Below are 13,404 nucleotides of genomic sequence, written 5' to 3' on the forward strand. Positions count from 1 at the left end.
AAACACAAAGTCCTTACCCTGCTAATAAACCACCACCCCCATCTTCTCTCCCCGAGCTCACTCCTCTCCAGCCACGCTGCCTCCTTGCGGCTGGTGACAGCGGCACTGCGGCCCCAGGGCTCGTGCACCGCCTGTGGCTTTGCCTGGGCTGCTTCCACCCAGGGATCTGCAGAGGTCGCTCCCCTGCCCTTCAAGCCTCTGCTCAGCTGTCCCCTTGCCAGGGAAGCCTTGCTCTGGATCTCCCCCGTTGTCCCTCTCCCAGCTTTGTTTTTTTCTTTTTCTTTTTTCTATTGCAGTCATCCCCTTCAAAGATGTTTTATAATATGTTTTTTTTATGTTTTGTACTCATCATGTCTCTCACCCACTAGAATGCATGCTCTGAGGGCAGGAATTGTTGCTGTCTTCATTGACGTATCCCGAGTGCTAAAATCAGGCCTGGAGAGCAGGAGGCACTCAGTCAATATTTGTTGAGTGAAAGAATGAAAGAAGAAAGGAATGCTTTCAGATGCACATCTTAAATTACAGAATACACTTTCATGTACCCACACTCGAACTTATAAAAGTAGTTAACTCATAGAAATACTGCTCTGCCTAGAAATAAAATCACAAAGAAGTTTACAACTTCCGGGAAGACGACAGACTAGAAAGACATGGGCCTCTCTTCTCCTCCAGAAAAATAGCTGGAGGACAGGCTGAAACAGTCTAGAGAAAGATCTTCTAGGGTTTAGGACACCAGGGGAAGGCAGGACACCAGCCAGAGGAAAGAAAGACAAAGGAGGGAAATTGCGACGAAAGAACTGTGAGTAGAAACCACAGTTTCTGCCGTGCTGGCACCCACCCCATGCTAAAGACACTTCAGAATTCTCAGGCCTCTGGGCCTGTTGCTACAAAATGGGCTCCAGGGATCCACCACCCCAGGAAAGGGGAGAGAGAGGGACTCAGCCTACGGCTGACTCAGCTTCTGACTCACAAATTTGGTCTGCTGTGTCCCAGGAGCCCTTCCAGGCCAGGTGGGGCCACACCATTGTTTGCCTTGGAGTCAGCCAAGGGGCTAAGGATGTACGACCCTCCCAATCTCCTTCTCTACTGAATGGGACTGATTGTTGACGACTCAGAAGGGAGTGGAAATATTTCCTAGCCAGGAAAAGGGAAGGGGCTGCCAGAGAAGGCAGCCCCTATCTCAGAGAAAGTTTGAATTACAAGGCTCCTACCCTCCAGACAGAAAGCTCTATCACATTGATCCCAACTGTGTTGCAACAAATACACACTGACCAGGCATTGCACTGAGAGCTGCTAAAGAGCGCCGTCTGCTGGTAGACCAAGGAATTGCATGTGAGAAAATTAAAAATAATTAGGAGAGGCTTTTTCCCACCTCTATGGACTCCCTCCCCAAGGCCCTAGAAGAGAGTCTACAACTGGGTCCAGTGCCCAGTTTTGAGCAACCAGCAGAACAATCCTAACAAGCCAGGTCAAGCCAAGAATCAAAGAGCACACAACCTCCTCCTACTAAATCCCTACAAAAGAGAAAGAAATTGAGAATCTGAGTAAACAACATCTTAATCAGATGTCTCGCCATCAGCAAAAAATAACAAGCCATACTAAGAAAACAGAAGACATGGCTCAAGAAAAGGAATGTATCAAAGCCCCAGAAGAGATGCAGATTTGAGAGAACTAATCAGAGAAATGTATACAAATTTCCAAAATCAAATTAATGAGTTGAAAAACAATATGGTTAAACAGATAAATGATATCAGGAAGACATTGAGCGAGCACAAAAAAGAATTTGAAATCTTGAACAGAAAAGTAACAGAGCTCGTGGAAATGAAAGACACAATAGGTGAGATCAAAAACACATTAGAGGGAAGCAGATTTGGCTCAATGGATAGAGCATCCGCCTACCACATGGGAGGTCCAGAGTTCAAACCCAGGGCCTCCTGACCCATGTGATGAGCTGGCCCATGTGCAGTGCTGATGCACACAAGGAGTGCCGTGCCACGTAGGGGTGTCCCCCACGCAGGGGAGCCCCACACACAAGTAATGTGCCCCTTAAGGAGAGCCACCCTGTGTGAAAAAAGTGCAGCGTGCCCAGGAGTGGCACTGCATACACAGAGAGCTGATGCAGCAAGATGACGCAACAAAAAGAGACACAGATTCCTGGTGCTGCTGACAAGAATTCAAGTGGACACAGAAGAACACACAGTGAATGGGCACAGAGAGCAGACAACTTGGGGGTGCAGGGAAGAGGAGAGAAGTAAATAAAAAATAAATCTTAAAAAAAAAAAACCACTAGAGGCATACAACAGCAGACTTGAAATGATATAAGAAAGAATAAGTGATACCAAAAACAAAACAGCTAAAATTGAAGAGAGAAAAGAACACAGAGAGAGAAAAGAATGGAAAAAATTGAGCAGGGGCTAGAGAATTGAATGACAACATGAAATGCAACAATATACATATCATGGTAGTTCCAGAAGGAGAAGAGAAGGGAAAAGGCAGAAAGAGTATTTTGAAGAAATAATAGCTGGAAACTTCCCAATTCTCACAAAAGAAATGAACTTACATGTCCAAGAAGCACACCGTACCCCAAATAGACCTAGTCCAAGACACATACTACTCAGAATGGCAAATGTGAAAGATAAAGAGAGAATTCTCAGAGAAGCAAGGGAGGAGCAAACCATCACATACAAGGGATGTCCAGTAAGACTCAGCGCAGATTTCTCTTCAATAACCATGGAGGTGAGGAGACAGTGGTATGATACAAGTAGGATACTGAAAGAGAAAAACTGCCACCCAAGACTTCTTTATCCAACAAAATTGTCCTTTAAATATGAAGATGAGATAAAATATTAACAATCAAACAGAAACTAAGAGAGTTTGCAAAAAAGAACCCATCTTTGCAGGAAATATTAAAGGAAGCCTTAGAGCCAGAAAGAAAAAGACAAGAGAGAGAGACTTGGAGGAGAGTATAGAAGACAAGAATAGCAGAAAGGATAACCAAAAGAGCCAAAAATGTGATATGACATATGAAAACTAAAGAATGAAATGGTGGAAATAAATAATGCATTTACAGTATATCATTGAATGTGAATGGATTAAACTCCCCAGTCAAAAGATAAAGGCTGACAGAATGGATAAAAAACATGAGCCATCCATATGCTGCTTACAAAAAACTTACCTTAGATCCAGGGATACAAACTGGCTGAAATTGAAAGGTTGGAAAAAGATATTCCACTCAAATAGTAACCAAAAAAAGCAGGGGTAGCTATACTAATATCAGACAAAACAGACTTTAAATGCAAAAAAGTTATAAGAGATACAGAAGTCCATTATATATTAATAAAAGGGACAATCCACCAGGAAAATATAACAGTCACAAATATCTATGCACCTAACCAGGGTGCCCCAAAATACATTAGACAAACTCTGGGAAAATTGAAGGGAGAAATACACATGTCTACAATAATCATTGGAAAGTTCAGCACCCCACTCACATCATTAGATAGAACAACTAGACACAGAGAACTTGAATAGCATGTTAGACAAGTTAGACCTAACAGACATATACAGAACCCTGCATCCAAATTCAACGGGTTATACATTCTTCTCAAGTGCCCATGGATCTTTCTCCAGGATAGACCACATGTTAGGGCACAATGCAGCTCTCAATAAATATAAAAAGATTGAAATTATATTTATCAGATGATAAAAGAATGAAACTGGAAATCAATAATAGACAGGAAAGAAGTAAATTCACAAATGTGTGGAGGCTGAACAACACATTCCTAAATAATCAGTGGGTCAAAGAAGTAATTGCAAGTGAAATGAGTAAACATATTAAGACAAATGAAAATGAGAACACAACTTACCAAAACTTATGGGATACAGTGAAGGCAGAATTGAGAAGAAAATTTATAGCCCTAAATCCCTGTATTAAAAAAAAAGAAAGAGCGAAACTCAAAGATTTAACTGAACAACTAGAGAAACTAGAAAAATGTTGGAGATTTGGACCTGAAGGGTATCGGGAATGAAAGAAAGAGAGAAAGGAGGGTGAAAGAAAAAGAAAGAAAGAACGAACAAGAGAGCTCGGATCAGGGGGTCTGCGAGCAGAGACTCATCAGACAACTTCATTGTTTACAAGGGGCGCTCTATATACCCCAGTCTACGTGACAACAAGCAGCAACACGTAGCCTACGTGACAACAAGGCGCAACATGCAGTTAACTGTCAGCATTACTCATAGTCTAAAGGAATTTAAAAAAATCTTATCTCAAGGTACAAAGTCCAAGTGTTCTATTTACTACAAAAGGTATGTGCTCATCTTTTCTTTCAGCCTTTAACAGCTTCATCCTACCTGCCAGGAACTCTTAATTATCTCATTCCTTAGGTTGCAAGCGTAGCCATGGAAACAGCATGTTTCTCCTTGTGAGACCACTGTGCCTCAGTTTCCAACAGAAAAAGAAGAGCAAACCAATCCCAAAGCAAGCAGAAGGAAAGAATTAATAAAGATTAGAGCAGAAATAAATGAAATTGAGAACAAAAATACAATAGAGAAAATCAACAAAACCAAACGCTGATTCTTTGAGAAGATCCATAAAATTAACAAACCCCTAGCTAGATTAACAAAGAAAAAAAGAGAGAGGATGCAAATAAATATAATCAGAAATGAAAGGGGGGAGGGGAGTTGCAACTGACCCCACAGAAATCAAAATAATCATAAGAGGATATTGTGAGAAAACTGTATGCCAACAAAATAGACAACCTAAATAAAATTGACAAATTCCTAGAAATGCATAACCAACCTGAACTGACACTATAAGAAATACAAGAACTTAACAAACCAATCACATTTAAAGTGATTGAATCCATCATCAAAAATCTCCCAGCAAAGAAAAATCCAGGACCAGATGGCTTCACAGGTGAATTCTATTATTCCAAGCATTTCAAAAAGACTTAACACCAATTCTATTTAAACTCTTCCAAAAAATTGAAGAGGAGGGAAAATTACCCAACACATTTTATGAAGCTAACATTACCCCAATACCAAAGCCAGATAAAGATACTTAAAGAAAATTACAGGCCAATCTCTCTCATGAACATAGATGCCAAAATTCTCAAAAAAATACCTGCAAATCAAATCCAACAGCGTATCAGACTTACACATCACGACCAAGTGAGATTTACTCCTGGTATGCAAGGCTGGTTCAACATAGGAAAATCAATCAATGTAAGACACCACATTAACAACTGAAGGAAAAAACTACATGATCATCTCAATTGACGCAGAAAAGGCATTGGACAAAGACCTGCTGGCCGGGAGGGCTCTTCTGGCATCCTCTTTTCGCTGCTCTCCTTCCTACGCTCCCAGTACCTGCTGCTTCCTGACCCCACCTGCCGCCCATCCCCAACCTTTTCAGAGGCCAAGATCCGAGCCCTGGTGGATACACTGACTTAATGGGAACCCAGAAAATGCTTCCAGATGCCTGTGGCTCCCCTCTCCAAGGTCTAAGAAATAGGGGCGCGTGGGCTGTGATTTCTCAGGGCCACGGCGTCGGCAGCCTCTGACCTCCCTTTGGGGTAGGCGGTCTCACGGGTCCCTTGTACGTGGGTAGATTGCACCAGGCCCATGAAAACGAGTAAGCCCTGTCCCTCTCCCCCAAGCCTGACCTGTTCAAACTTTACTCTAAAAGGGCCAGCAGCTGTGAGTTGTACATCCTGGATATAAGGTGGACCTATGGAAAAGGGATTCTGGGCACAGCAGGAGTGCAAGGCTGTTAGAAAGGAGAAGAAAAATCAACCCCTTCCCATAGAACGGAGCCCGGGGTAGAAATGCACCTGCCAGCCAGGCTCTCTTGGGTGGGGCACCCAAGTGCAGCATGTTTGGGATGCATTTCTAGGGCGCGTGTGGGGGTGCCTTGTAACCTGGAGCCAAAAAGAGTCTGTGGAATGGCACTGCAGCCATTTCCTTCTCAAGTCCAGACCGAGCCAGCTTGATCTTGAGCAAGGGTCAGGGTCAGATCGGCCAGAGTTTCCCCAGGGGATCGGTGCCCACTGCCAGCAGCCCTAACTCATCCTGGCTCCCTGCACCCCCAGTTATGACCAGTAGGTCCCAGGGTGATGTCCTAATCGTCCCACTTAAAATTAAAACTGCAGCTGAAAATACAACTCCAATCCTAATCGAAAGGATGCAAATTGAAATCACTGCACAAATGGGGATTTTTCTGAGCGATAAAATTAGAAAAGACATTTCAAACGAGGTCCCCAGTGCAGCGGCAGGTGCAGTAAAAAAGGCGTTCTCCTGCAGTGGGGACACTGGGGGTGGGGAGGGCAATTTGGCAATACTGGGAACCTTTGACTTCTTCCCTCTTGATTTAGTCATTCCACTCACGGTAATGATTTGAAATGTCGTAAATAGTTGTACAGAAGCATGCCAGTCATTGCATTATTTATAGTAACCAAAAAAAAATTGGAAACAATCTCCATCACCAGTTTAGTAAATTCTTATGATAGCAAATCACACAATTATCCAACATATTTACAAAGTGTTATGAAGAGCTAATGATAAAGGAAAGTGCTTAGAATGCATCATTATGTGAAAAAATCCAATACAAACTAGATACGCATCAGGGTCTTAATTCTGTTAAATTTTATGCCGTGCAGAAAGGAAAGACATCAAAATGCTAAATACGGATGGTCTTTGAATGGTGGCAGTCAAGGGATGTTTTCTTTTCTCTCTATATACAATTAGCACATATTAATTTACAGTCAGGTAAAATTCCAAGTTGGATTTGAAAAAAAGAAGCTTCGGTCTGAAATGAGTAGAGATCAGGGGTGTGCAAAAGGGGCCCCTCTATGCCAGCTCCCAGTCGAAAGCCCTGGGTGCCCAGAGAGCCTGGCAACTCGGCACCTCTCCCTCCAGGTCCAACCCCCGCCCGCCCCCAAGCAAGCTGCTCGCAGCCCTGTACTTGGCCTCATCCGCTCTCTGGGCGGTGCCCTGAGCGCTTATCTTGGCCTCTAGCTGGCACAAACCCGGTGAGAGCTCCAGAAGGAGGCGGGGGCCGCCAGCACCGTCGGGCATGGAGCCAGGACCATCCCAGGGCCAGGGCAGCCTGGCAAGTTCCTCAGGGCAGACGCCTTGGCGACCCGGGCTCTGGTGGCCGGCACAAGAGAGAGGCAGCCCAGAGGCCAAGGTGAAAAGTGGAAGGGGCTCGCCCGTCTCTCTGGGTGGAGGCACCCCTCCTCCCCGAGCCGTGCGCCTCCCCGAGCTGCAGGAGCTGCCTCCTTGGCGGCCTCACGGCCCGGCTTGCCCTCTGCCTTACAGAATCCGGATGTCAGGCATCAAAGGGCTGCAGGGCGTGGTGCGCAAGACGGTGAACGACGAGCTGCAGGCCAACATCTGGGACCCGCAGCACATGGACAAGATCGTCCCGTCGCTGCTTTTCAACCTGCAGCACGTGGAGGAGGCAGAGAGGTGAGCGGGCGGGGCCGGGCCCGGGCAGCCGTCGTGCCCAGGCTGTGCGTCCAAGGCTGGCTCCCAGGAGCCTTGGGCCTGGCCTTCTGCCCACCCACTGTACCCCTTCGCGTCTGCATTAACGAAGAGGGGACAGTCACGGTGCTGGACCCCGAGGGCACAAGTGTGTGCTGATAAGAGCATGGGCAACCCGGCAAGCCTTTGCAAATGCCTTGCATGGCTCCACCGGCTGAGGACTTGCCCGCCCTGGCCTGCCTTCCTCCCTCACTTCCTAATGGTATTTCAGGCTCTTAAAAGGTGATCGCTTGACCACCCAGCAGCGGCACCCACGCAGGAAGCCGTGCACCTGGTGGGTTTTTGAGTCTGAGCTGCTGGAGGCAGGAGGGGAGTCTAAGTCTGCCCTCTGGTGGCCGGGCCTGGGATCGCGCATCCCTGACGGACCCACAGCGGTTTCTGTGGTCTCCCCGCCCCACCCGTGGTCCTGGGGTTCAGCTCTGACTTCTGCCCAGGCCCAGGACCATCCCTGGGAGTCAGGGACCCCCGATTCGCACCCGAGCCCACCACCGTGCCCCTCCTTTTTCCCTCTCCTCCTCCTTTCCCACTTTCTCTCGCTTTCTCCAGCCTTTCCACCTGCCTCCCTCTTCCTCTCCGTCTCCTTCCTTCCCTGAGCGCACGGGTGCGCTCTGGTCTGGACCCCGCCGCAGCCATGGGGATCGGGCCTCTCCTTAGGGGAGTCCAGAAGGGGACCCCCCAGTCTTCCTCCGCTGCAGGCTCCTTTACCCCTTGGGGTTGCTGAAGCCTCCGCTGCTGCCCCAGGGCACCCTGTGTCTCGTCCTCTCGCCCGGACACTGGTGGCGTGGAGAAGGCAGGGACGCCCGGAGCACGCAAGGCCTGTCCCGACCGCGCACTCCACCCTTCCACAGCCGGTCTCCCTCGCCCCTCCAAGCCCCAGAGAAGGAGAAGGAGAACCCGGCCGAGCTGGCCGAGAGGTGCCTGCGGGAACTGCTGGGCCGGGCTGCCTACGGCAACATCAAAAACGCCATCAAGCCTGTTCTCATGTGAGTGTCCCCCCCGCCTCCTGCTGTTCCAGGCGGCAGGTCCCTGCCTCTCCTTCCCGACCTGGGGAGAAGGGATCGGGGAGCACTGGAGAGGGCCCAGCCCGGCTCAGCCAGCCAGCTGTGCCTGGGTTCCTGCCTTCTGGACACACAAGCGACCACATAAGGTTAGGGTTAGGGTTAGGGTTAGGGTTAGGGTTAGGGTTAGGGTTAGAGTTGGGGTTATGGTTATGGTTAGGGTTAGGGTTAGGGTTAGGGTTAGGTTTAGAGTTAGGGTTAGAGTTGGGGTTAGGGTTGGGGTTAGGCTTAGGGGGAGAGGAGGTGGGAGGGGAGCATCGGGGGCTGAAGGAAGACATGGCTTCATCCCTTAGGTCCACAGCTGTGGAGCCCCAACCCTTGTCCTCCTGCCAACCCTGGGGTTCCGACTGCTCCGAGGTCCCCTGTCAGCCTGACCCCCCTCAGCTGGGGTTCTCTCCTGCTAAGCTAAGCTCTGCGCCCCAACACCACTTCGTGTTTCAAAGTTGTCCCCCCCCATTTTCTCCCTCACAGCCATCTGGATAACCATTCTCTTTGGGAGCCCAAGGTGTTTGCCATCCGCTGCTTTAAAATCATCATGTACTCAATTCAGGTACGGTGCTCCCGCTGTAGGCTGCCCCGGCCAAGGGCAGGCCTGGGAGCAGGCCGGTGCACTAAAGCAGACCCCTGCTCTCCTCCGTCGCTCCAGTGCCCAAGCCCCTCGGTGTCTGTCCCCGCAGAGGAAAAGGACCTGCTTTGCTTTACTTCCAGTGCAATACCAGATGCAGACCAACACTTTTATAAAATGCAAGGCAAAAGAACACATTAGAAATTTTAATGAAAGAGTCGTAACAAAATGATTCCCTGCTTGGCTGCTGCAGCAATGAGTGCCATGCACTCTCAGTTTCTGTCCTTTGGTCTTAAATTGGCACCAGTCCCCAGGCCACACTTGGCGCAGCCCTGGGCCAAACCAGTTGGCCCTGACAAGTGGCAGGGATGACAATATTTCAAAATGGACGTTTGACCCATTGCAAGTGAAAGGGCCCTGGAAAGGGTGGGAACGCAGGGGACCATGTTGTACTAGGTGGGAAGGGCTCGGCGGCTTCGGCGGCCGCCTTCAGTGCCCAGGAGCCTGGGCGTCACCCCTTCTGTCTACCCCTGGCCATTGAGTCCCCGAGGGGGTCCCGGCCCAGAGACCTGCAGGGCTGCGGCTCGGGGACCAGCACCGTCTTCCTCCCCCAGCCGCAGCACTCCCACCTGGTTATCCAGCAGCTCCTGAGCCACCTGGACGCCAACAGCCGCAGCGCCGCCACGGTGCGGGCGGGCATCGTGGAGGTCCTGTCCGAAGCCGCCGTCATCGCCGCCACCGGCTCTGTGGGTAAGGGGGTCCGGAGGGGCCTCGGGGGTAGGACACGCCCTGCCGGGATCTGTGTCTCCTGAAGAGGGCAGGGGGCCCCCGGAGGTGGGCACGACAGGCAGGGCAGCGGCAAGGGGAGTGGGGCCAGCCGCGGTGTCCCTGGCAAGGCAGTGGCCGGGAGAGCGGGGCCAGCCGCGGTGTCCCTGGCAGGGCAGTGGCCGGGGGAGCGGGGCCAGCCGCGGTGTCCCTGTCGCTCCCCCGCGCAGGGCCCACGGTGCTGGAGATGTTCAACACGCTGCTGCGGCAGCTGCGGCTGAGCATCGACTACGCCCTGACGGGCAGCTACGACGGCGGCGCGCTCAGCCTCGGCCTGGGCGCCAAGATCATCAAGGAGCACGAGGAGCGCAGGTTCCAGGAGGCCGTCATCAAGACCATCGGTGGGACCCGGGGGCCCGTGGGGGCCAGGGGCGGGAAGGGGGCCAGAGGGAGGCGGAGGGGGCCAGGGGGACGCGGGGACCACGGGGACTGCTGGGCTGGGGAGCACGTGCGGGCCGAGGGGATGAGGGGGCTGGGGAGACGTGGGGCGAGGAGGGGAGACGTGGGGCGGGGCGGGGGAGATGATGCGGGGCCGAGGAGACGCGGGGCGGGGCGTCCTGGGAGGGGGGCCTCCGCCGTGGAGGGAGTGAGAAAGGAACCCCGGCCGGGTGCACCCGGGCTCCTGGCTGGGGGTCCCGCCGGGACTAGACCGGAGGTCCAGGAGCAGCCCTTCCTTCACCCCTCCCTGCTAGCCCGGGGGGCTTCCAGGTCTGGGGAGGGGAGGAGTGAGGAGAGGGGGGAAAGAGGCGAGGGGGAGGCCGTGGAGAGCAGCGGCAGGGGGAGCAGGAGGAGGGGGCGGTGCCCTCCGAGGCCCCCCTCCCCGCTCGCGGGCGGAGCCGCGGAGCTTCCCCGAGGTGCGGCGGGGCAGCCTGCCAGGGCCCCGGGCTCGGGCTCCCGCTCCGGGCCAGGCGTGCGCAGCCCGCGGAGCAGAGGCCTTGCCCCCCTTGCCCCCGCCGCGGGGAGTTCCCAGCGAGGGCCCAGGCCGCCCCTAGCTTTGGGTGCAGAAGCGGGCGGGTTTCCCGCTCGCGCGCCGCAGGGGCTCCTCGGCGGGCCGGGCCGACCCCACCGCCCCCGCCCGCAGGCTCCTTCGCGGGCACGCTGCCCACCTACCAGCGCTCCGAGGTGATCCTCTTCATCATGAGCAAGGTCCCGCTGCCGTCCCTGCATCACCCCGCGGAGCCCGGGAGGACGGGGTGCGTGGGCCGCCCCTGCCCCTCCCGGCGCCCCCTGCCCCTCCCACGCCCCCTGCCCCTCCCGGCGCCCCCTGCCCCTCCCACGCCCCCCTGCCCCCTCCCAGCGCCCCCTGCCCCCTCCCAGCTCCCCCCTGCCCCCTCCCAGGCCCCTCCCCCTACCAGCGCCCCCTGCCCCCTACCAGGCCCCCTGCCCCCTCCCAGCGCCCCCTGCCCCTCCCACGCCCCCTGCCCCTCCCAGCTCCCCCCTGCCCCCTCCCAGGCCCCTCCCCCCTACCAGCGCCCCCTGCCCCCTACCAGGCCCCCTGCCCCCTCCCAGCGCCCCCTGCCCCTCCCACGCCCCCTGCCCCTCCCGGCGCCCCCCTGCCCCTCCCACGCCCCCTCCCCCCTCCCAGCACCCCCCTGCCCCTCCCAGCACCCCCCTGCCCCTCCCGGCACCCCCCTGCCCCCTCCCGGCACCCCCCTGCCCCCTCCCAGCGCCCCCTCCCCCCTCCCAGCACCCCCCTGCCCCTCCCGGCGCCCCCTGCCCCTCCCACGCCCCCTGCCCCTCCCACACCCCCTCCCCCCTCCCACGCCCCCTCCCCCCTCCCAGCGCCCCCTGCCCCCTCCCAGGCCCCCTGCCCCCTCCCAGCGCCCCCTGCCCCCTCCCGGCACCCCCTGCCCCTCCCGGCACCCCCTCCCCCCTCCCGGCGCCCCCCTGCCCCTCCCGGCGCCCCCTGCCCCTCCCGGCGCCCCCTCCCCCCTCCCAGCACCCCTCTGCCCCCTCCCGGCGCCCCCTGCCCCTCCCGGCACCCCCCTGCCCCTTCCCAGGCCCCTCCCCCCTCCCAGCGCCCCCTGCCCCTCCCAGCGCCCCCCTGCCCCCTCCCAAGTACCTCCCCCCTCCCAGGCCCCAGGCCCCCTCCCCCCTCCCAGCGCCCCCTGCTCCCTCCCAGGCTCCCAGCGCCCCCTGCCCCCCCCAGCGCCCCCCTGCCCCTTCCCAGGCCCCTCCCCCCTCCCAGCGCCCCCTGCCCCCTCCCAGCACCCCCTGCTCCCTCCCCAGAGCCCCCTCCCCAGTGTCCCTGCCCCCAGGTTTCTGCTTCTCTCCTTTCTTCCCGACTCTGGGGTCCCTGCCCTCACTCTTTCCTTTCTACCCTCAAAAGCCCTTGAGGGGGCCCCTGGGGCCCAGAACAGTTTCCTCAGGCTGCCCCTTTAACAGCCCGTTCCCCACCCCCGGGAGCCCTGAGCCCCCTGGAGCAGCTGTGGGGAGGGCGAGCCGTGCAGCAGCAGCCAGGCTCCGGCTTTCCAGCCCCTCTCAGTCCTGCTGAGGGTTTGTGCCTCTGATCTCCAGGGAGAACAGGAATCGGCTGACCCAGATTATGCTGCTGAAATCCCTCCTCCAGGTGAGCTCCCCTGAACCAGTCTTGCTCCCAGACCCCTTCCCAAGGGCCAAGAGAAGACGGCCGCATAGTGGTGCAGGCGGCGCACTGCACAAATGGGCCAGCCAAGCAGTGAGCGGACTCCACTGACTAGCCGTGCTGGACACCCCCAGGCCTGGGTCACCCACAGCCAGTGGGACCTAGTTCTAGTTTTTACAAAGATCCCTTCTAGGCTGCTATGGCCTTTGTCGCTCAGATGACCTCTGTCTTGAGATGAAGTGAGTGGCTCTCCTGAGGTGCCTGCCCCTGCCCCTGCCCCTCAAGTACCCCCTCCTCCTCCCCCCTTGGCACTTCGCCCACCTCAGTGGCCCAGCCGCTGTCTTTTTCTTCATCAGTGTTTCTACACCTCTTCTTTCCCGTCTTTGCACCTCGCTCAGTAGCCTAAGCTGTTGTCACGTGACAGTTCCAGGATCACCTTGTTAACACGGGTGGATTCCATGGAGATTCCGAGCCGTCGGCCTGAGAGCAGTGCACACTTCTAACAAGTCCCCTGGGTAATCTTATCCCAGCTCTGGCCTAAACTCCGGACGTCACTGGATTCTCCTCCTAATTGCTCTTACCATCATCTCACCTCCCTCATCACAGGCCCTACCACGAAAAGAATTTTCTAGAAATGTTCTCCCCCCCCTTGCCCTTTGTTTCGGTGTGGGGCCCAGTTCAGACTGTTCTATGTCAGATTCCAAACTTCTCAGACTGCAGTCAGACGGTCCCCTCCCCCCTTTCCCTCCCTAGACACCCCCCATCCCGAGTCTCAGCATCTGCCCCTCTGTTCCAGCCTGGCCCATCTGCACAGAGCCCCCTCCCACAAA

At 54.9% G+C, this 13,404-nt stretch overlaps 1 protein-coding gene across 6 annotated transcripts in view; it reads left to right on the forward strand.

The window, feature by feature from the left end:
* The window catches only part of EFR3B (EFR3 homolog B), a 156,717-nt gene that overhangs the window by 126,346 nt on the left and 16,967 nt on the right, over positions 1-13,404 (forward strand). For 4 of the 6 annotated variants that reach the window (XM_071211906.1, XM_058287716.1, XM_058287718.2 and 1 more), the window contains 7 exons: positions 7,318-7,467; positions 8,391-8,525; positions 9,072-9,150; positions 9,780-9,915; positions 10,161-10,331; positions 11,072-11,183; positions 12,508-12,559. In XM_071211906.1, the coding sequence (XP_071068007.1) occupies positions 7,318-7,467; positions 8,391-8,525; positions 9,072-9,150; positions 9,780-9,915; positions 10,161-10,331; positions 11,072-11,183; positions 12,508-12,559 (835 nt within the window). The remainder of the gene's footprint in view (positions 1-7,317; positions 7,468-8,390; positions 8,526-9,071; positions 9,151-9,779; positions 9,916-10,160; positions 10,332-11,071; positions 11,184-12,507; positions 12,560-13,404) is intronic. The other 2 variants (XM_058287722.1, XM_058287721.1) reach the window with 2 other exon arrangements.

Source organism: Dasypus novemcinctus, chromosome 25 (genome assembly GCF_030445035.2).
Source record: "Dasypus novemcinctus isolate mDasNov1 chromosome 25, mDasNov1.1.hap2, whole genome shotgun sequence".
Classification (NCBI taxonomy): domain Eukaryota; kingdom Metazoa; phylum Chordata; class Mammalia; order Cingulata; family Dasypodidae; genus Dasypus; species Dasypus novemcinctus.